We start from the raw sequence: 22,686 nt of genomic DNA, 5'->3' as shown, positions 1-22,686 counted from the left end.
CCTAATTCCCTACCGCCGCGACTGAGGAACTTGCTATGAAGAGCCACCACATACTCTATGCAATTATGCAAATTCTGTTTACATGAAAAGGGTTCCATTTGTTGCACTTTGCACCAGATTAGAGCTACCTTAATCGCAGTCCAAAAAGAAAAAGAAAAGTATTAGTACTTCTGTTCCCTCTCAACGGCAGTAAAGAGGATCGTGAAAAAATTACAGCCTATGAGAGGAAAGCAAGAAACAAAGAGGATATTTGTGGTTGAAGCAACCAAAATACAAGAAAAGTATCATAAAAATGTCAAGTAATGCCAACTCTCTTTCTAATCTTGTTTCTCTTTTCCTATAATCCTGTCATCAATATTTACTACTCCATATATCAAAAAGAAGACACAAAGAAAAGTTGAACAATGGAATGAGATCCTTTTTTTTAGCAATGGGACCATACACTCATACAGATATACGTATGTACTCGTCAAATTGCACATATTTCTATATGAGCATTTAAAAATGAATTCATGAGATGATTAATGTGTGACCAAATAGCGAGTACCGGTAGAAGTTTATTGAATTTTGGTTACGTTAGGATCGTCCACTGCAACATTAGTCTGATATTGTTCGCGGGGTCAGGCCCAGTCCTAAATCAGGGCTTTGATACCACTTGTTAGGATCGTCGACTGCAACATTAGGCTAATATTGTCCGCTTTGGGTCTAGCCTGCACGGATTTGTTTTTGGGTCATTCCCAAAAGGCCTCAAACCAATTGGGATTGAACATGAATTATATACATCTTCCATCTTTCTCCACTCATCCGATGTGGGATGAGTTTGTAACCTAGCAGGTTATATATTCACAAAATTGTGGTGGAATTAACAATAAAATAAGGGAAATAACGGTGAAGTAAGAGAAGAAAATAGCACGAGAAGAGGTTGCATATATAATTATAAAATCGGAGCTTAACAAATGTATAGTGGAGTAGTAGCTAGTATCAAAGCTGCAGACAATGACAATGTAGTCTTATTGTTTTTATAGGGTTCACTAATTTTTAATTTACAGAAGAGAAGAAGAGATCGATGTTCAAAAATATTCATTTGCCAATAACGACAATCTGATAAAGATATTTCATGATAGTATTAGAATTCAAAAATACTGATTAAGATATTTCCCAAACTTTCTTCCTCAATTTAAGTACACTAACTAACTTCTTTCTATTAAATTTATGGTTTTTTTACATAGGTTAATTTTTTTTAAACCCTGACAAAAGTTGAAAAGAAGTAATCCCAAAGAAATGAATTTTCCTTTAATTTATGCGAGAGAGAAAAACAGAGGTTTAAAGAGACAGGGTTCAAGAGTCAAAAACAGAGTCCATCGCATCAATGGAGTTAATGAGTCCCCTCCGCCTCCCGCTCTTCCTCTTCTCAGGTAAAAAAATTGCTTCATTTCATTTCATAGAAATTAACATTGCACATGTATATGATCATGATCATGATAATGATATGCAGCGGCATTGGTGTTGCATTTGGCATTTTCATTGGGAATCAACTACGGCCAGCTCGGAAACAACCTCCCCCACCCGGAATCAGTGGTCCCGCTCGTCAAATCCATGGGCGTCCGCAGCGTGAAGCTCTACGACGCCGATCCCCGCGTCCTGAAAGCCTTCGCCAACTCCGGCGTGGAATTCATGGTCAGCCTGGGCAACGAGGAGCTCGGCCGCATGCGCGACCCGAAGCAGGCCGCCGCGTGGGTGAAAGCCAACGTCCAGTGCTACCTCCCGGCCACCAAAATCACCTTCATCGCCATCGGCAACGAGGTCCTCACCCTCAACGACTCCGCCCTCTCCAGCAACCTCCTCCCGGCGATGGAATCCGTCCACGCCGCCCTCGTCTCGCTCAACCTCGACAAACAGGTCGCCGTCACCACCGCGCACAACCTCGCCATCCTAGACGTCTCGTACCCGCCCTCCGCCGGCCAATTCCGCCGCGATCTGGCGCCGAAGCTCGCCTGCATCCTCGAATTCCACAGCAAGGTCGGATCGCCCTTCCTCGTCAACGCCTACCCCTTCTTCGCCTACAAGGCCAATCCGAAGCAGGTGCAGCTGGATTTCGTGCTGTTCGGGCCGGGATCGGGGATAATCGACCCAGGATCGGGCCTGCGCTACGACAACATGTTCCACGCGCAGGTGGACGCGGCGCACGCGGCGATGGAGAAGCTAGGGTATAAGAGTGTGTGTTTGCAGATCTCGGAGACGGGGTGGCCGTCCAAGGGGGAGGCCGACGAGGCGGGGGCGACGGCGGAGAACGCGCGGCTGTACAACGGGAATTTGATGAAGCTGAAGAAGGGGACGCCGATGAGGCCGAATGCGGACTTGAATGTGCACGTGTTTGCCTTGTTTAATGAGAATCAGAAGCCCGGCCCCACCTCTGAGAGGAATTTCGGGCTGTTCAAGCCCGATGGAACCCCGGTTTATAATTTGGGGTTTAATACGACGGGATTGGGATCGGGATCGGGATCGGTGAGTGGTAACTCTTCCGTGTCGGATGGCGGCACGTCCTCGCCCTCCGACGGCTACTTGGCAATTACTTCCGACCATGCGGTCAGTCTCTCTCCCTCTATCAGTTTTTGAGATTTCAGAATATTTTTTGGGATTAAATTCATTACTCTTTCAAATTATGAAATCGGGTAAGCTAACTTTTCATTTTAGAGGATTTTTTTTCTTTTTTAAAAAAATTTCTTTTCCTTACAAAAATTTGAGGAGTACATGAACTGATATATTTCTTTTGTGTTCCATCATGTTGTATTTCTTTTGAAGGTGAATCTTTTCTTATCTTTTGTGTTCCATCATAGTCTCAGCATGTTAACGTAGAAGTCATAGTTAGTTTGTTTATAGAAAGACATGTTTTGCTGATGACATGCTGCTTAAATTTGCAGAGGAGCCTTCCTCTCCAAGGGGCACTATCAATTTTGTGCATGGCGGTTTTGGCCGTTGTAGCATTTCATCTCTGATCATAATATCCAAGGGAATCACTCGAAAAAGAACACTCAACGCGAAAAAAAGCCTAGAGGCAGCCCCGGGGGTGAGGCCACATCCAGTTAGCAGTATGGAGATTTAGGAAGGTCGGCTGAATTATTTGAGTGATGGGATACGATAAAGATGCATTGCTCTTATGTTACTTTTTAGGCTGGCATTGAGTATGTGCTTTTTCCTCTCTATTTTTTTGTCTAAGGTATGAGCTTATACCCTAGATTTGATTTGATGCTGTGGACATGGACATGGACCACCACTATTATTATTCGTTTCTCTACAATTTGGGATCATATTATAATAACTATTCATTCATCCTCAAATCCATATTCTACTTTCTAATTATTGAATTCATGTTACCATATCAAAATGTGAGTTTTATTATTTAATGGAGAACTTTAATTGCTTTCTTTCGATGCTGGTTAAGTATAATTCACAAACTGTGCTATGCTAGTTTTGTGCAATAAATAGATGGAATATAACCAGAGATGAAAAAGTGATGCAAAAGAAAGCAAGTGGGCTACGAATCAAATTATTCATGGAAAGAGAGAAACACTGTTCCTTTTGCATTTATATTCTGCTGATTCATCTTTCGACACACCAATATGGGATGGAATCATTTAACTGAATTACAAGCAACTCAGACTTGTATCATAAAGTATGGAAAGGTGCTGAAATCATTGCAATATTTTAAAGGTTGTTAGAAATTTGCAAAATGGATAAGAACTCGAGTGTGTTAAATTGACAATAGTACGTAATTCTTTATAAAAGGTGTAAATAATTAAAATCTTTGCCTGGAACAAGACGAGTAGTTTCGTGGGGCTAATAAAGCTAGATATAATAAAACTGCATTTTCAATCTTTTTCATAAAGTTATCTTACTAGAAAAAAATGCTCCTTGTTCAGAATCAAAACTCATACTTACAGTTTTCCAGTCAATATACTGGGTTCCATGTGCACACCCAAAACACGATCCTGTATGTAGGCATCGCACACAATCAACTTTAATGAGAAAGAGAGAGAGAGAGATGAATATCACTTTATCAATCAACTTTTAACCGTTTTTCATACAATTTGGTTAGCGTTCTATTCCAAAGAAGAAAAAAGTGATGGTGCACATCTTTTCTAGCAGACATCTCACGCCAGAAAGCAAGCCAAAACTTCATATTTAATTTGGTAACTCTAAAATAAGCACTAAATCCTCAATGCTTCCTTCCAATGAATGACAACAGACTAGATTAAGTTATAAACTAGCTTGCCTACAAAATTTGAATCCCTTCAAATAATATCATATAGTAGATTGCATTGCCATCACTGTCCCCAGCTCTTGCACTTTCAGCATTGACGCTCTATTTCGACGCATTTTCTGTTAGCAGGGTTAAAAGAGTGATGGCCCACCGTCAACTCCAGTGCGGGTTTGCTTTATCAAACAGGTAGCATGATAGTCTTTTAGAGCAAAAAGAGCATCAGCCACACATCAAGAAGGAATATGATGCTCTGATGGCTCCCCCAATGTTCCGTTTAAATTATTTTTAACTCGTTCGTAGAACAATACATAAGCTGCCGATGTTTTGATCTCGGACTCACTCACAGGTGACACATGAGAATCATCAAAATGATACCACCTTCCGTCATCAATTAACTGCAAGAATGTATAACACATCTGAGTTTAGTCATAAATTAAGAGGAGGTTAATAATGGGATGTAAATACAGTAATGACAATGTTCAAGATGTAGCTATCCCCAGAAAAACCGAACGGTTCCAATTCTTGGATTTGCATGGAAGAACGCGTGCTATTTTCAAACTAGAATGACAAATGATGATTACAATCATGTAAATTTATTGAATCCGGATTAAGTAGTTACCTTGCAGTAAGCAGTATAATGTCCACCACCAAGGCCCCCATAGTGGTTACTAATGGCATACAGATTATACATATGACTCCCAGCAGAAGCATTTTTACTCTTCACATATTTGCTTACGTCAAGATTGTGGATGGGAAAATCAACAGTTGTGTCAAGCTTGTTTTTCAGCCATTTACTATACGAGAATCGTTTCAAGTGAATCACAAGTACATCTGGCAATCTCCACAAATCTAATTTTTTGCCAGCTTGTCTGTGTTCCTTGCACTGAGGGCAATACCTACATCCAAGTTTAGGTGTGTAAGAAAAACAAACAAGCCCAAAAATGATAAACGGTAACTTCATGGTTATTGCATACCACATATCATCAGGGCCTAGAGGCTCCTCTTTCAGAAAAGCATCCAAGCAACTAAATAGAGACACAGCTTCTTGCTTGCTTTTGTTTGCAAAGATTCGAGACTTGTGAACCTCAGGAAGAACCTGTAGATGGCTACCATCATAAATCTCGTGTTCTTTTTCAGTCCATTCAACTAGGAATTTTGTCAAACGACCAGGTCTTATGGGGGTATCTTTCATTATAGGCCTCCATTTGTAACCATTATCTTCAGTGATGCAAAGCTGAAATGTGAAGTCCTTGCTGGGTATTTCATCTCCCTCTATTTCAACTGTTGATTGGATTGCTGGTAGTAATTGACTGCTGCAGGTGTTCATTTTCTCTTCTGGGGTACTGGAAGAGGAGTCATTCTCTCTGCTATAGTCCATACTTGTTGAAGTATCTAATTCTTTCCTTCTCAAAGGAGAGAGCATTTTTTCAACAGCGAGATAAATATCAGCTCCAGATTGTGGATCTTCTAAGTCCGTCACTAATGGCGTCAAGAACAGCTTACCCTCACTGGAGAAAATAACCATTATGAGATAATTGAAGGTGAGACCAACAAATTATATAGATCAAGTGGCCATCAGATACATTCACAAAGAAAATGTTTCACTCATGAGGATTTTCATTGGATAGGGTTGGGTGCTTTTCACCATGACACTGCAATTTATTCTATTACTTTCATAATACTACTGAGTTTATAGCAACAACCACCACCACAGTGTTCAAATGTGACGCTCTTGACTCCCAACTGTGTAACAGTTGACACAACTAGACCTAGAATTACTGCACCACTTTAATAGCAAGTTTAACACAAAAAAAGTAATTTGAACTTGAGATGAATGGTTTTACATGCTTATCATCAAATAAGTCTGCACTAGTTATATTCAAAGACATCTAGATAGTAAAAAAGGAGAAGCAAAGGATGCAATCCTGTAAGTGTGGCACAGCAAGAAAGAAATATTTCCCAACACAAACTGAAGTTCCTTGTTAATTTCACCACACAAGCCTGTAAGATGCTTACATAAGTGGCTTGTCCTGGTACATAAAGGGAACTCACTTGGCCTGATGTCGGTGATATATCTCTACTCTTGTTAAATCAGTATCCCTCTTTGGAAGTCTGTAGGCAACTATATGTTCATCGTCTTTAATTGTAGCCAATAGTTCTGATGGACTTTGCACGTATCGATATATCCGATTTTCATAGACCTACAGGGAAAAAAGTCGAATCCTGCCTTCAAATAAGCTGGTTTGACAAGAGTAATGAAAAAATCCTAACACTAGAGATGGGAAGTGGACATATTATTACCTCGGCGAGGAGCAAGTATTCATCACTTTGTAAGCTGCAAGCAATACCTAATGCCTGGATAAGATCTTTGCAGTTTCCTTGCTTCAGAACATTAACAGTGAATGGCATAGGAAGGCTACTTCCATTACCATATAACACTGTTACTGTCATAGATCTAGTAGCTATTGACGGAAGAGGCAATGATAGGTACATGAAGGGATCAAATGTTATAGATATCTTGCCACACACTGGACAAACCAGCGTTGATTTGTATTGGCCCTATCAAATGTTAATCATTAGGTAATTATACAGAAGAAAATCATGTTAGAGAAATGAATTCCATCTAGTAGAAAAATTTACAACTGTAAACATCTATCAAATATCTATTCCTGAAACAGATTGCATCATATAAATTAATTTCTGAATATTGCATACTGATAACGAATGATACATGGTGATATGCGGTAATGAATATTAAAAGAGCAAATTGTAAAAATAGGGGTTCGGTGACAGGAAAATATTGTATTTCACTTACAATTTGAACAATGTTCACATTCCATGTAGTTTAAGCTAGTTTTCTAAAAGGCGATAACGGTTCCCCATTTACCCCTGTGTCCGTGGTGATAACGGTTCCCCACGTACAATGAAGGTAACATATTGAAAACAGAAATCAAAGTCCATATCACACTATGACACTATGTTTTTCTGTTGTACCCTTCTATCGTTCTCCTCTTTCTGTTTCCTTACAGACACCATTCTATACCAGCAACAAGATAGTTTCCAATCACTTTATGTTTATAAGACCTATAAGATATAATTACAGGTAATTTGTCAATGACAGTAAATGAATATGTCATGACACTTTTTTAACTCCTTCCATTTTTCCCAGGAACCTGATCAGTTTTGGAAAAAACCAACTTTTTCCATTCAATGTGCTTATTGGTTGAATCTCCTACATAACTTTTTTTTAAAACTTAACAGAATTTAACCATCTTCCTAATAAAAATATCTTTGTAACACGGCAATTTTTCCATATATGCATGCTATCACAAATGCCTTAAGATCAGAGCATTTTCAGGTAAGTATTCTCAAAACATGATTATATTCCATACATGTTCAGTGATGTTCTCAGTCCATATAATAAATGTTATACGGTAAATGCAGCTCTTGTAGATCAAAATCATCCAGTGAATGAAAAAGAAGAGTATCTGGATATATATCTAAGTATCAAACTAGTATTGATTGAAACACATAGAAGACCAAGTTATTCACCTGACAAATATCTACAATTACTGAATCATTCCGGGCCTTGTGATATTTCCAAAACACGTCAGCAACTACCTCATCTGGCTGACCATCATAATCCTTGGCCTCAATATAGGGTTTCTGCTTAACACGATTTAGGTCTTCATGCAGCCCATCCAGAAAAAAAGCAAGGAGCTCCTAATGAAAACAATTTCATATCATCTTTTTACACTGATGTCAACAAAAAATGGAAGTTGATTATATCCATTAAGTTACAATTTCCATGCCAACACTCATTGATAAAACAGGACATCATATAAAGGGACTGATCTTAATATCCACAGTTTGTGAATTTGTGAAACATACAAGAATATTAATAAAGTCATCACATACTTTAAGGGACTGCTCTTACCTCAAATCAAATTCTAGTATAATAGTATAATTGATTGATAGAATTCAATGTTCCTGACACACTATGATAGAGACCGTTCTGTGCAGTCCTTAGTTATTAATTTTTATTTATCAGCATATTTGTTTTATGAAGGAGTCTAGTTCTTTATGGAGTCCAGTAGTTTGAGGTACATATTATCTTTTAGAGTTAGTATTGCATTAGGAGTTTTATTCAATGTAGGAGTATGTCAGTTTTTATTATAAATAACTCCTCAATAGAAGAACAAAGTGTCTTAGAAATTAATGTAGGACGGTGGTTACCATAGGGCCTTGTTAGAGGATTATCTCTTGTATTTTTAGTTTCTATTCTATGGAGTATATTTTTCTGTCCAGCTCATCTCCTGCTCGTGTGTTTCAGTGTGTTTTCTTCATCCTCTTCTCTCGCAATCTTCTCTATCAAACTAACACAAAATATGATTGTTTACAGATATCTTATTATATTTAACCGAATGACAGCATCAAAACATAAATTTTCAAGGTAGTACCTTATAAAAAAGAGACAATGTATCTTAATCTCAAATTTAGATGAAAGATAACCTGCGAATCATGCTGATTATAACCACTGAACTGGGGAGCAAAACGGGCAAGTTTTCCCTTAAATACACGAGGTGCGACTGGAGTTCGACCAGAAGACCAGAGTTTCCTCAGCAATTCACCAAATGCGAGCGCAAGCTCTCCCTGCAAGATGAAAATGGTCAGAACACTTTCTGAATAGAGTACAAAAATCACAGAAAATGGAACAGAACAATTACATGCATTCCCAAAGGATTTTGTTTGTTGAGCTCATTACTGTAATCTTGAAAGAAGTAATCAACAAGGTACGGTGTATGAACTAAACACTGAAGCGCACTATTCATGAAGCAAGTATTCCCCAAATTTTGCAATCCTGCTAGACCTCTATCTCCTCCAGATCCAGGCTTTAAACCATCATGTCCACCCTCCATATCCCCATATGTTGAAGTAGTTTGCTCGTGTCTGCTGGAGTTATAACTAGCTGAATTCCCATTAGATATAGATGGCCCACCAGCAATGGAAGACGTTGATCCTGTGGACTCTACTGGAATCATTGCTAAGCTATTTCCAGTTGAGACCCTGGTAGATCCATCAACTGGTACCTCAAGAAGAATCTGTAGGAAGAGATAGAGGGCCTTCAGAAATCAGCAAACTCACAATCATGTTAGTGCAAGAGTATAATAAAAATAACTGCAAGAGACAAATCTAGTCAAGCAGCAACGCCAATGCTTAGTAGATGTCAGCACTCAATAATTTCAGATTTCCGTCCCAAGGAACAAAAAAATAACCAGATCTCTAAATAAATGAAAACATTGTGAGCTTACTTCTTGATCCATCTGTATATTAGACTCCTCCAGAGTTTGGCTAGAAGAATTTAATAAAGTTTTCTGCTTCCTATTGAAGTAGTCCCATATACAAACCTGTATAAATTTCAGAAAGAGAACAAATCATGATATTACCAACTATATATCCAGATATAATGAAGCAGTTGATTATATAAACTAACCTTTTCTGGATCTAAAGCTTTTAGTTGACAGACCCTTTCATAAAGGGTACATAGAGAAGCCTGAAAACAGAAAACAGAATCAGCAAGAACCAGGATATCCCTTATTTATTAGAACTTCCAAGATATCAGCTTCAATACTAAAAAAACCATATGGGTGTATCTATGCTAAGCATGGTACCCAAGTACCACATAGCTTTGACTAATACATGACAGTTCCAATATAGTGTAAATGGAAAAGATAGGATAATCAATCAAGTTAATACAAGATCTGAATGACATAAACAATTTTGCATTAAACATGTAAGTAGCAAGTTTGAAGTGCTACCATCTTCTTGTGCTGAGGATATCTCAACGGTTATGTGATGGTGTCAAAAGAAATACTATGACTTCAGAGACTACGATACAAAATAACATCAAAGAAAGTATCACCGCTAATACAAAAGAGCTTACCTTTTTACTTAACCTTATAACTGCCTCACTCTGGTCTCTAGAGTCAATCAACCTGAGATGTACAGGGAAGACCTCCACACTGAATTGCTTATGTTGTTCCCCAACAGATATCATTTTTCGCCGCAATACCGGCCCTCCTTTATACCTGGGGAGAAATACATTAAAGCTTCAGGAAAATTGCGAAAATCCATTTAAAGCATCACCAGATTCACCACGTAAACATATTTATAATTCCTATGTGAACAGCACGCAGTAGCCTGGCAAATGCTTGTTTGAATTCTTTCTCCTCGGAGTTGAGGAAAAAGAAGAAATTTTCTACACATTAACGGAAACAGCCTCAAGAATGAGGCAGGTTAGTAGAAGTACCATTTCAGAAGCCTCTCCCAAACTTCTTCGGGAACTAATTCATAATCATGCCCTTCTTGCAGAGTTCTATGAAGTAGCAGATCTTCATCTTTATCTTTTACTACTTCATTTACAATTAGGTCCCTGTTATCAATTGGTCCAGGCCTATCTTTTGCCACAGATGGATGTCCAACAGAATTGCTATCAAATGGATAACCATTCTCTATTTTCCCAATGTACCTTTTCCATGCCATAAACCACCTGCTCAAAAAAGGGGTACAGAGTAACATACACACGTAATCGTCAACACTAATTAAAACAACAAGTGTTCTTCTACTGGGCAATTGACAAGCTATGCTAAAGCTTATGTCCGAAAAAACAGGCACTATATGCTTTTTGGTAGAAAATCAGAAGTCAAAGTCACTTCGTAACCGTATAAGAAAGTGACATAAGTATTGATGTCCAAAATATGTCAGCCAATGACGTTCACAGAAGGCATAAAAAAGAAATATACAGAAGTTGTAGATGAATTAGCTGAGATTAAAAATCGACATTTAAAAAAAGAGAGAATACTTATGAGTTTCTGATAAAGCATTCATCTTCCATTTACGATATAAAGATGAAAGCGATGAATTAGCCGAGAATCAAAATCAATGACATCACAGTTACATGCCTTCAAAGGCTCAAAGTTAAGCATAACGCATTGAAATTTTGAATAGAAATTCAGAAGGGTTAAGATTATCGATCATCGATTATCAATCAGAACCTAAGCGAAGGAGCATTATTGATTCTAGTTCGGATTAAAACTCAATCAAAAAGAAGCAGGAGCGATGAGGTCAACCAATTACCTGGTGGAGATGACGTAATACGAATTTCCCTCGCGCAAATTAGCCTCAGCTTTGGCGGTCAATTCCTCTACGATCCTCCTCTCTTCCTCCGGCGTGCATGGAATTTCCATTGATCCATTCTCCATCGACGATTCGCGAACAAGGGAATCAGGAATCATCATGACGTGTCCTGCAATTCAACTCTAGAGAGCCTAAAAAGGGAGAAGAACAATAAGATAGATTCAGCAACCACACAGAAGAATCAAATGTGAAATTTCCAGAGAGAATGAAGAGAAGATTGAGCTCACCGGAGATCAGTGAATGTGAGGGATTAAACAAGGAGGCGATGTATAGTTACATAGAAACGGAAATGGAGAAGCCAAAGCCAACCCTAGATAACAGGGAACAAGGTTTATACATTGAATTTGATGGAAAGAAGAAATTGTGGGAGAAAATCTAGAGCAATGGAGAAGAGGATTTCCACCAGTTTTCAACCATTTGCCGTTTGTTGCAGTTGGCTCTGTTTTTATACGGTTTGCATATAACTAATTTTAATCACGCCTGTAAATCTAACTTTAATTAACTTTGATCCTAATTTAAAAACACTTTAATTTGTAATATCACGCCTGTAAATATAACTTTGATCCAACCTACTAAATTTGCTCAACATTTACTAAAAATGACAATTAAATAATTGAATACCGATGAGAACATAAATTCTTGAATATCAATGAAGACGACTTACATCCAACGAATATGATTGCGATTCCGTGAGTAAGATGGTCACGAATCAAAATGTGTGGTTGCACACTTTTTGATTGACTAGGAAATATTTGATAATCTAACATTTGTTCATATTAGGTTCTGTTAGAAAAATAAATACAACTCAATCCATTTCTAAAAACTAAAGAAAAATTGATGAAAATAGTTATAAAACGTAAATCTTAGTTTTATATGTTAATTGTATAAAAAAAAATGTGAGTGAGATATAAGTAATAGAATGTGTAGTCCGTTAACAAAATAATAAAAGGTAGATATGATAAGTATTGATGAACATATTGAAAATGAAACTAGTGACAAGTAATGGCGGATGGAAGTGGTACTAATATTATACAGCAAAGAATTGCAAGACAATTGCAACAAATTAAAACAAAAAATTGAAGAAATCACATGGTAAATAACATTGCACTTAATATGTTAAGAGAATCAAATTATGAATAATTCAATTGATTCAAATGGAACAAGAATTGTCGTTTGTTTTCTCTAAAATACTAAGTATGCTGTATGCTCTGGAATCATAGCTTCTAAACACTAAGCCGATAATTCATAATTAGTACTCCCTCGTTCCCCTGTAGATGAGTCATTTCTAGCAACTTTTTTTTTCTCTTTTTTTACTTTACTTTCTCTTATTTTATTCTCTCTACTTAATTCACTTTTTACTTTATTATCTCTATCTTTTTCTCTTTCTTTTTTATCTATTTACTTAATACACTCAACATTCTTTTTTTAAACTCGGTGCTGAATAGTTTCGTCTCAACTATAGGAGAATGAAGGGAGTATCCAATATCCATTAATCTATGGTTTTCAGAGGCTAACAAAAATATTAAATATTAATATATCCATAGAAGCATAATAATCGAAGATCTAAACCATAAATACTACTCCTAGTACTATTCATTCACTAACAAGTAGTAAGATTCATAAATTTCTCGTCACATTAGATCACTTCATATTCATACTAGGTTAAAGATGCATTAGAAAGCTGAAAATATTTATATTTATATAAAAGACGTGTCCAAAAAGAAAAGGACAAGAAAAAAAGAGAGAAGTAATGAAATTGATGTTGAAGATAAAGAGGTGCCCACTAAATGTGACGGTTAAACTAGGAATCTTGCACTTGGACCTCTTATTTTATCTAACTTGTTTCAGATGGCCAAACAATTTTTAACTTCTAGTTTTCAGTTAGCCAAACCAATATTATTGTGTGGTACAGTATTTCACTACATTAAAAAGTTGAAACTCCAACAGGTCCAATACCATTTCAGTGTACTGTTTGGACCTTGATGATAGTTGAGAATGAGAAATTCTGGGTACTAGTATTCAATGGTGACAAGGATCATCTTCAATAAAGAAACCAAGAAAGATTCAGAAGAGACCCCTAAGTCTGAATTAATTTTTCATTTTCTTTTTGCTTGCCATATGCTGTTATTCAATAATGAGAATTATCAGCTAAAAGTAAAACACTCTAAATCTACAAGCAGAAGAAGATATTCTACATTCAAGAATCTAATTTACAGCCTACCCTAGGAGTTAACCTAAACTTTATAACAAAATTTATGCTATGGAACCTATATGTACAATATTGTTACAGCTTACACATTCAAATAAGTCTCCTTGTATCTGAAAAACTGAGTTACAGCACGGCACATAAAGCATCATGGATGCATTCTAAGTCTTACCGCCCCTCATCCGAACTAGCTGAGACCTCGCTGCCAACTACAGATGTCCCACCACCCTGTATTTCTTCTTCACTGGACATACTATCTTCACTAGAATAAGAAAATGATTCACTTTCATCATCACTAACAACACCAGCTCTACGCCGTCTCCTGACAACACCTCTTCCCGGTAAAGCAAGTCGCTTACGTTTTCTGGCTTTCCGCTTTCCTTTGGGAACGTCTTCTTGGTGAGATTCAAAACTCTTACTCCCAGCATCTTTTGAAGTTTTTACCATCTGATCTTCATTATCCTCTGACTCCATGCTCAGGGAATCAGTATCAAGTTTGCCTCGTTTTCTACTCACACTAGTCTGAAATACAAAGTACGTAAATATAGATAACACGGTTATGCACATTTCAATGTAGAAGTAATGTTGAAAGATAATATAATCTTCAAAATCTCCAGAATTCTATTCCTACTTTTTTTTTCCAATCAGAGAATACCCATCTCCAAAATAGTGATGACGTTAATGAATATCTGAAAGACACCAAATACTCTGAATCTTAATAATTTGAAATAGACGAAGACACCTTAAACCTAACCCTATCCTCCACCTCCTCTAAAGTTTCTGCTAGATTCTCCAATTATCCATACTCTCAAGCCACAAAGACCAGCAGAGAGCTGGAACTGAAAGCCCAACAAAGACCTTACCTGTGATTTGTATATAAAACTTCTAGATTTGATAAATTTATAACATGCACCCCCCATAATGAATTCTTTTGAACTTTTGGAAAACATAAACGTCAATTTGCATAATTATGAGAAAAGTAAAAGGTTACTACATTATAGCCACATAAACAAGAGCGATGACTGTATGCATTACTCCATCCACTTACAAGCAAGCTTGACTATGCACATACAAACACAATATCTACACCAGAACTGTGCTAGAAAGGGGTATACAAGGAAGGGTTAACTGTTAAGTATCAAAGTTATGTATTTGTGCAAATCCACATACTTTCAAAATTATGTACTTGTGCAAATCCACATAGAAGGAAGTGTTGAGTATCAAAATTATGTATCTGAAAAAGCTGGTGCAATAGTCTAAAACTTATTACTCCATTAATAACAAGGCACTACATGAGGAGCAGATCAACAGATAGATAGAAGCGTTTGCACAAGAATACCTTTGGCCCACGGTCAACTAGACGAGCCCATTCACTTCGGTTCCTCAAACAATCAAGTACGGCCTGTGAGTGGCTTGAATATGCATAGCGCTCTCCATTATGTTTCCTTAGGTGAGGCCAATGCTGGGATAAGCATTAAAATATTTTTTAAGTGGAAAAAAAATTAAGATAATATTTCACCAGTCAATTGAAAGACTATGCCATCCTGATCGAATTGTATAATCCACAAGGAAGAGAGAGAGAGAGAGGTAATGATAAACCATAGATTAAATAAAGTGGCATACCGGTAAAACAGCGTTACAGAGTTCTTCGTAGGTCATGCGTTTGCCTTCACTCATAATCTCAGCAATCAAACCTACAAAATGCAATCCCAAATAATGATAAACCATGCTTCTAGCAATCTGTATCAGATATACAATATACAAGTTGAATTTTAAGCAGGAAAGAGCACAAACCAGGCAAAGTACGATTTGTCTGACGACTAACCATCTGCCGATCATCATCAGCGGCACTCCTTGATGATGGGCGATTAGATACATTGTGGCCATTAGCATCCACTGATGATGACATGGAGCTGTTCGTGTTTGTCTTCTTCATTGATTGCACACTTTTCACTAGAGCACCATCTACTTCTTTTCTTGAAAGCTGATCTGCACTGTAACTGGAATTATGCCTCCTGTTATCCTGCGAAGTAGGTTTTCTCTCCATCTTTTTAACTTCGTTGACAACTTCCAGAGGAGCGTGCGATCCATCTCCAGAAAAATCCTTGGTCCTCCTCCTAGAAGCCTTCAATTCATTAAAGATGAGTCATAACCATGATTTCATAGTCAGATAAAAATGCTGAAAAGCCAACTCAATGGACAAATTAAGATGGGCATACCATGCCCTGATCTTTTCCACCACTAGAAGTTCTCTTCATCAGCACACTAGTTGCATTTGGACCTGTTAACTGAGGTAAACTTCCAGCATGACGCATCCGTGGCACCCGAGGAACTCTTGGAGAACTATTCAGTTCTTGATGTAAAAGTAAAGCAAGCTGAATGTGACATACCATAAAAAGGTTAGATGAGAAAGAATATGTAAAATACTAACATAAAATTGGATAATTGCTTTATACCTCTTCATCACTCAAGGTAGCGGGAATATTTGATGATGCTGGAGAGGTCATTGAAATTACATGTCCTTTAGATGGCGGGTTACAACCTGTCTGATAAGACTTTTCACCTTTTCCAGAAACAGCTGAAGCTACCGCTTTATTGGAAGCACCCTCCACTGATGGCAGACTAGCACACTCACCAGCAACATGACTAGATGCAACATTTGAGCCCAGTGGTACTTTAGAAGAAGAATGAAGGCTGTGATCCTTTAAATCTGATGCCTTTTTTGAATCAAATGAGTTGGAAATTTTCTTGGTCTCTGATAATTTAGCCACAGGGCCTGATCTTGAAGAGTCTTTAACTAATTTCTTTGGCCTCCCACATTTTTCTACATGCTCAACTTTATCAGCTGAAGCATTGTCTTTCATAGTTCCCTGACTGCTATCAGACAACTCATGTCTAATATGTACAGAGGAATTTTGAGCAGTTGCAGCCATGTAATTTTCAGAGGATTTGGACATGATACCGGAAGAAGTGGATCTCAACACAGAAACTCCTGCTTTACGCTGATATGAAGCTGTTGAATGACTTCTCGATGTTCCATTTGATTTGAGTAATTCATCAGCCACTTCCGAGCTCGGTTTAAGCCCTGATGACCTTTTTCTTGCTCCGACAGAACCTTCTGATCCTGAATGTTCTCTCTTGGGATGAGGGGTACCTTCAGCTGAGCCATCAGGTTTATTCGTTTTAGAACGGCCAACAACATAGCTCCTGCTAGCATCAAGGACCTTAGCTTCAGTTGCTTCTGTGTTTACAGTAGACGTCCCAACCACTTTTCCTTCCCCGGTGACAACATTAACAGACAATCCAGGAGACTGAGTTGAGGCTTCGGTGGCCGCGTCTAGTTTTACGTTATTCAAATGTAGAGACTCAACCAACTGGCCCCTGTGATCATCGGCATCTGACTCAATTTTCAGTTTCTTAATAGGCCGTGAGTTGGCCTCATCAATATCTAAATCTTGACCGTGTTCACTTTCTTTAGCATCTGCAGCAGCAATTCTAACATGCGCAGCAACAGGCTCCTTTACAGATGAGCCAGTTCCTACACTTCCAGTACCAGCTTGACATCTCTGATGTGTATCACCAGTAACCTAATTAAGAAATAAAAATTCGCATGCTGCTAAGTAATTATCCTCTCAACATGTTGAAGCACACTAAAGTAGGTATGATTAAAATCCGCATGCTTATGAGTAATTATTCTCTCAAAAGCTCAAAACACACACTCCATGTATGCATTATGAAATATTTTACTCAACAGCTTTAAGTCTTGTTATCCATGATCCGCAACATGAAGACAATGACACATGCATTCCGAATAAAACAATCTAGAAACACTACTCATAAGAAAAGCAATTGCATAATTTAGCTATCAAGCGAAAATGAATTATGCAACTTGATGACTACAAATTAGAGGCACAATTTCTACTACCTCTGCTTTCACTATCTGACATCTAAAAGATCAATGCCTACGACAAGCATGTTTTTCCTTTACTATTTTTACTTGTCAAAATATATTAGCATTCCTAACATACCTAACTTTGATCTAATTCAAGGTTTAAGTTTTCAGACACATCCTTGCCATGATTAAGAAAATCCTATTTACAAGCAAAATTTACAAGGTGAGACCTTGATAAATTTGCCCCAAGGAGAATGAGTAGAAGCTAAGAAAATAGCTTATATAACAGCTTATAGGAGACATTAAAATGTTGTATAGCATGGATGAAATTGAAAATAATCAAACATGATTCAAACCTACAACTAAACAAGTAAGCTGGACTTATGGTACATAGCAACAACAGGTGTGCAAACCAACCAAGCTACACATACAAATGAAACAGCATTCTCTAAAAAAAGCCTAGAATACCTAAATCCATATTTTAAATATGCTAAACAAGAATTTTGTGCAGATAAATCAGCACAATAGCAGTACTGCTTTGCAAGTACAATTGTACAAATAGTTGATAGTACATAAAGAATTAAAGGCAATGGATATACAAACCTCTTCCTTTACACTTGAGCTCCGGGGACCATTCACTTCAGTTAAAGATTCCACACCATTACAGGTCTTGGAGACATTCTCTGATTCCAGAGGAACTTGAGCCCCTTTATTGCCAACCCGCAACTTTTCACCACTTGAAACATCATTTCTAGGGTTGGCCTCTAGACCATGCTCATTTGAGGCTAAGTTGGTAGCACATTCACCAAGACGATCCAATGGTTGATCGCCAAGATCTTTGCCACATTGAAAATCATCACTGACAGCCTTGCAGCTTCTTCCTTGAGAAAACTCCAGATGTTTTCCATCTCTTGAGAATGTTGAAGCTAATAGTATAGATGGAAAAAATAAATCATATGTATCACCATAAACAACTTCCACTAACTAAACTTCATTCGACCATTAATCTAGAGTATAAACTCGCCCCAAACACAAATAACATATAGACAGTTCAAAGAAAACGAAACTAGATTTAGAAAATATACATAAACTCACCTGCTTTCGAGCCATGAACATTCTGCTTTTTAAAATCACCCTCTTTATCAGTAGCCCTAACCTTTTTCTTTACATTTTGATCCTTTGTTCTGAGTTCCTCTTTTTTGCGCTTTCCAGAGTGCAATATAACGGTCACCGAATTTTTCTTCTTCTTTACGCTTAACTCCGGGGCAGAATGTAGTTTGTCACCATCTAATTTCTTCTTCTGTCTAGGTGCCTCTGTTTCCTGACATGCGCCCCTTTCAACAACCCCTTTTAAGCTAACAGAATCTACCACTGGAGCAGGCGAAGTATCCTTGTGTTTCTTCAACAAAGAGAATAAAACCTGAGCACCATTATCAGCTTTGTTGGCATTCTTTTCACCATTTGCCGTATCAATCTCTTCGTATTCCTTCTCATCAACCTTTCCCTGACCCAAGAGAGGAAACTCAGTATACCTAAGGTTAAACTTCTTAGGAACATAACCTGTAGACTTCCACAACTGAGGTCCAAAAACTGAAGACATACCAATCCCAGAAAATAAAGCAGGTTCACCACCGGGCACCCCTTGCACGTGAACCCTCTCTTCCATGGGAATATCGGCCCAAAGCCTAAAAGGCCTACGCGATGCTACAGCCGGTGGATTCGGATTTTCCATACTCAGCGTCTTGGTCGGTAACTCAACTAAAAACTCCGCTACCTCTGTCTCCTCGCTTTCATTCCTAACCCCGCTGCTGCCACCCCCGCCGCTGCTCTTGCTCTTGCACTTGTCACAGGCAAACGATTTCTCGCTCTTGACGTAGCGCGAGCAGCGCGTGTGCACCCACACCCCGCACTCATCGCAATCAACCATCTCCTCGCCGTCGTCGAAAGTCACGCCGCAGACGCAGTCCACCGTCCATGACCCGTCCACCCAGTCGTCGTGGCGGGGCTCCGCAATCGGAAGCCGATGCGAACGGCTTCTCATTGCAACCAGAGACCTCTAAACCTAATACGGACTTTTCAATGAAACCCTAATTCTCACACATATCACCTAAATCTCTACAAATTGGTAAATTTATTCCGTCAGATTACACCAAGACCACGAATTAGAGGCGGGACCATATGCGTAATGAGAAGGCGTACCTGGTGAAGCAGCAAAAGCTGTTGAATTGGAGAGATTGAGGATGAATGAGTGTATTGCTGGAGAGAAGAAGAACGGAACCCAGAGAATTCTGAAATTGGGTTTGGGGAATGAAGTGGCGTCCGCGACGCGTTTTGCTGCGGGTAGCTTTAGCGTGGCATCCAATTATGACCCGATTCGGCCCGTCGATCTAATTTTTCTTTTTTTGTTTCTTTGATCCATTATGACCCGATTCGGCCCATCGATTTATGACCCGATTCGGCCCGTCGTTCTAATACGATTTAATTTTGCATTTATTTATAAAGAATTTTTGTGTTGGATTGATAGATAAAAAAAACTACTCAATTCATGCATGAAAATTTGTCACATTTTCTTTTTTATCCGTCCCTAAAAATTTGTCATCTTTCATTTTTACCATTTTTAGTAATGGTCCCTACATTTCACTAACTCTTTTACACTCACATTTTATTATAAAACTAATATATAAAAGTAGGTCACATGCCACCTACTTTTTCAATTCACTTTTTTATTACATTTCTTAAAACTCGTGCGAGGTCAAATAGTGATAAATTATTAGGAACAGAGAGAGTATTAAATATCTCTCGATTCATAAAAAATAATCTCATTGGTAGATGACAGAAGTTTTAATGAAGAATTGATAAAGTAAGAATATATATGAAAAAAAGTAATCAAAGTAGGAGAGAAAATGAGTAAGAATTAAGAGAATGAAGAAAAAGTGGATAAAATAAATAAAAAAAAAAAGTTTTATTTTTTAAATATGACTATTTTTTATAAACATTTCAAAATTATAAAATAAAACTACGGAAAGATTATTATTTAAGAATCAATTTTTACATGATTTAGCATATGAAATGTAGATAGTTTACTTTTACATTTAAGATTATTATAGTCGTGACACGCCAACAATATCATATGACTCACTCATGGTCTCAAGCAATGAAGCATAGCGACACCTTTTGCATTCATAGTGGTACTGTTCAACATATGTATATCCATATGAACCATTAATGTACTACATTAGAAATTCACATTCTTAAGTACATACTCGTTTCATTCCAAAAAAAAATGGGTCAAGAGCTTTATTTTATATATTAAGTGGAGATAGTAATAAAGTATGAGTGAAAATAAAGTAGAAATTAACGTGTTTCTATTAAGTAATGAGTCTTCCTAAGGTCCAAATCATTTACAATTCATGACTATTTTACTGAAACATACTGAAGAAATATGAAAAATTATACTCACTCCTTCAAAAATAAGAAATTTTAAGATGGCACAGATTTTAATCTTAAGTAAAAAGAAAATGAAAAGAAAAGTGTTTAGTAAATGAGTCACCCCTCATTGATGTCATCCTCAGATTGATCGATCCTTTTAAAACCTACCATAACAGAGGTAACTATCTCACAAAAATCATTATAAATACATTTTTATTTGGTTGGAGTTGATATTTGTATCCAATACAGAGGATACGAAAAAAGATATGTTTCGTCAAATCGTGAGAATAGTTGACAGTGGTTTAATTGGCCAAACGTGTTTCGCAATACAATACGTTACAATGAGGTTGCTACGAGAACAGAATCGCATCATGGAGGTAACATGGCAATACTCTCATTTGTGGCCTACTCAAGTCGTTCAATGGACTCAGAATATGATGTGCATCACCTATGCTCGCATCATAATGATCTCTAACAACGTTTTAGTTGCTTTTCTATATCACTATGTCAAACACTAATGTTATTATTCATGGAGGTAACATGGCAATACTCTCATTTGTGGCCTACTCAAGTCGTTCAATGGACTCAGAATATGATGTGCATCACCCATGCTCGCATCATAATGATCTCTAACAACGTTTTAGTTGCTTTTCTATATCACTATGTCAAACACTAATGTTATTATTCATTGAGGCTAACATCATTATTTCTTACTCTCTTCGTCCAAATTAAGTTGAGTTGTATTCAATTTTAGGATGTTCCGATTAAGATAAGTGACCAAGTCATTTCCTTTTTTGATAAATAATAAAAATATCACACTTACTTCATTCCATTACTCTCTCTTGTAAATGATCTATCTATGTGGCTTCTCTAAAGTTGATAAAGTAATAGAGAATGAGAAAAAAAAAGGTAGTGGAATAAGTGTTATTATGGGCAGGGGCGGACCTACACTAGGGCATGGGGGTCCCATGGAACCCCCAACAATTTCAGTTTTTAGAATATACTACTCCATCCGTCCCACGTTACTTGATGAGTTTTTTTTCGGCACGAGATTTAAGAAAGTTGTGTTTAGTGAATTAAATGAAGTAGAAGAGATGATAAAGTGAGAGAAAGAAGAGAGGTTAAATTAAAAGAAAGTAAGTGTGATTAGATGTTTTAGCTTTACCCAAAAAGAGAAATGACTCAAATAACTTGGGACGGATTAGGTTGAAATATGTAACGTGAGGTTGTCTAGCGCAAATGGCTAGCGCTTTAGTCTAAAATAAAACTCTGGAGAGCAGAGTTCAACTCCTGCCAGCGGTGCCACTAGTTTATTTTTTTCTACATTTGCTTTTCCTTCTTTTTCTGTGTCTTTTAAATTTCTATTTACATGTTTTATTTTTGTTTCTACATTTGTTTTTTCTTTTTTTTTTTTGGCTTTTAAATTTCTATCTTCAATTTTTTTTAACATACACTTTTGCAAAATGATGAAAAATTGTAAAATTTTCAATAATTAATAGTGATGGATATTAAATTTCTATTTATATATTTTATTTTTGTTCCCTCCGTCCGCGAATAGGAGTCCCGGTTGGCCATTTTCATCCGTCTGCCATTAGAAGTCCCGGTTAGACATTTTATCTTGGAAGTATAAAAAATGACCCCACTTTTCCCTTAATTTAGAAGCTGCAATTAATTTTAATCCACTTTGATTGCAAATAATAA

General features: G+C 37.4%; 3 protein-coding genes across 3 annotated transcripts; 1 reads left to right on the top strand and 2 right to left on the bottom strand.

Annotated features, from left to right (window-relative positions):
* The first annotated feature begins 1,286 nt into the window (after positions 1-1,286).
* On the top strand, positions 1,287-3,357 carry LOC125218705 (glucan endo-1,3-beta-glucosidase 11-like). The gene is made up of 3 exons (XM_048120442.1): positions 1,287-1,415; positions 1,496-2,586; positions 2,922-3,357. The coding sequence occupies exons 1-3, from the start codon at positions 1,370-1,372 to the stop codon at positions 2,994-2,996; spliced, it is 1,212 nt and encodes a 403-aa protein (XP_047976399.1). The 5' UTR covers positions 1,287-1,369; the 3' UTR covers positions 2,997-3,357.
* A 682-nt stretch (positions 3,358-4,039) lies between these two features.
* Positions 4,040-11,903, bottom strand: LOC125223153 (ubiquitin carboxyl-terminal hydrolase 9-like). The gene is made up of 14 exons (XM_048126160.1): positions 11,686-11,903; positions 11,399-11,589; positions 10,572-10,811; positions 10,206-10,350; positions 9,756-9,815; positions 9,574-9,669; positions 8,989-9,363; positions 8,774-8,914; positions 7,814-7,984; positions 6,563-6,820; positions 6,314-6,462; positions 5,236-5,769; positions 4,881-5,157; positions 4,040-4,656 (listed from the first exon to the last, which is right to left on the bottom strand). The coding sequence occupies exons 2-14, from the start codon at positions 11,557-11,559 to the stop codon at positions 4,492-4,494; spliced, it is 2,772 nt and encodes a 923-aa protein (XP_047982117.1). The 5' UTR covers positions 11,560-11,589; positions 11,686-11,903; the 3' UTR covers positions 4,040-4,491.
* Positions 11,904-13,629: 1,726 nt separating this feature from the next.
* On the bottom strand, positions 13,630-19,874 carry LOC125220010. Its single transcript, XM_048122118.1, has 9 exons — positions 19,756-19,874; positions 18,652-19,671; positions 18,160-18,482; positions 16,121-17,251; positions 15,884-16,039; positions 15,459-15,789; positions 15,288-15,358; positions 15,004-15,126; positions 13,630-14,186 (listed from the first exon to the last, which is right to left on the bottom strand). The coding sequence occupies exons 2-9, from the start codon at positions 19,595-19,597 to the stop codon at positions 13,833-13,835; spliced, it is 3,435 nt and encodes a 1,144-aa protein (XP_047978075.1). The 5' UTR covers positions 19,598-19,671; positions 19,756-19,874; the 3' UTR covers positions 13,630-13,832.
* Positions 19,875-22,686: the final 2,812 nt, after the last annotated feature.

This window comes from Salvia hispanica, chromosome 4 (genome assembly GCF_023119035.1).
Source record: "Salvia hispanica cultivar TCC Black 2014 chromosome 4, UniMelb_Shisp_WGS_1.0, whole genome shotgun sequence".
In the NCBI taxonomy this organism is placed as follows: Eukaryota; Viridiplantae; Streptophyta; class Magnoliopsida; order Lamiales; family Lamiaceae; genus Salvia; species Salvia hispanica.
The sequence above is the reverse complement of the archived record's forward strand: the minus strand, read 5'-3'. Positions and strand labels throughout refer to the sequence as shown.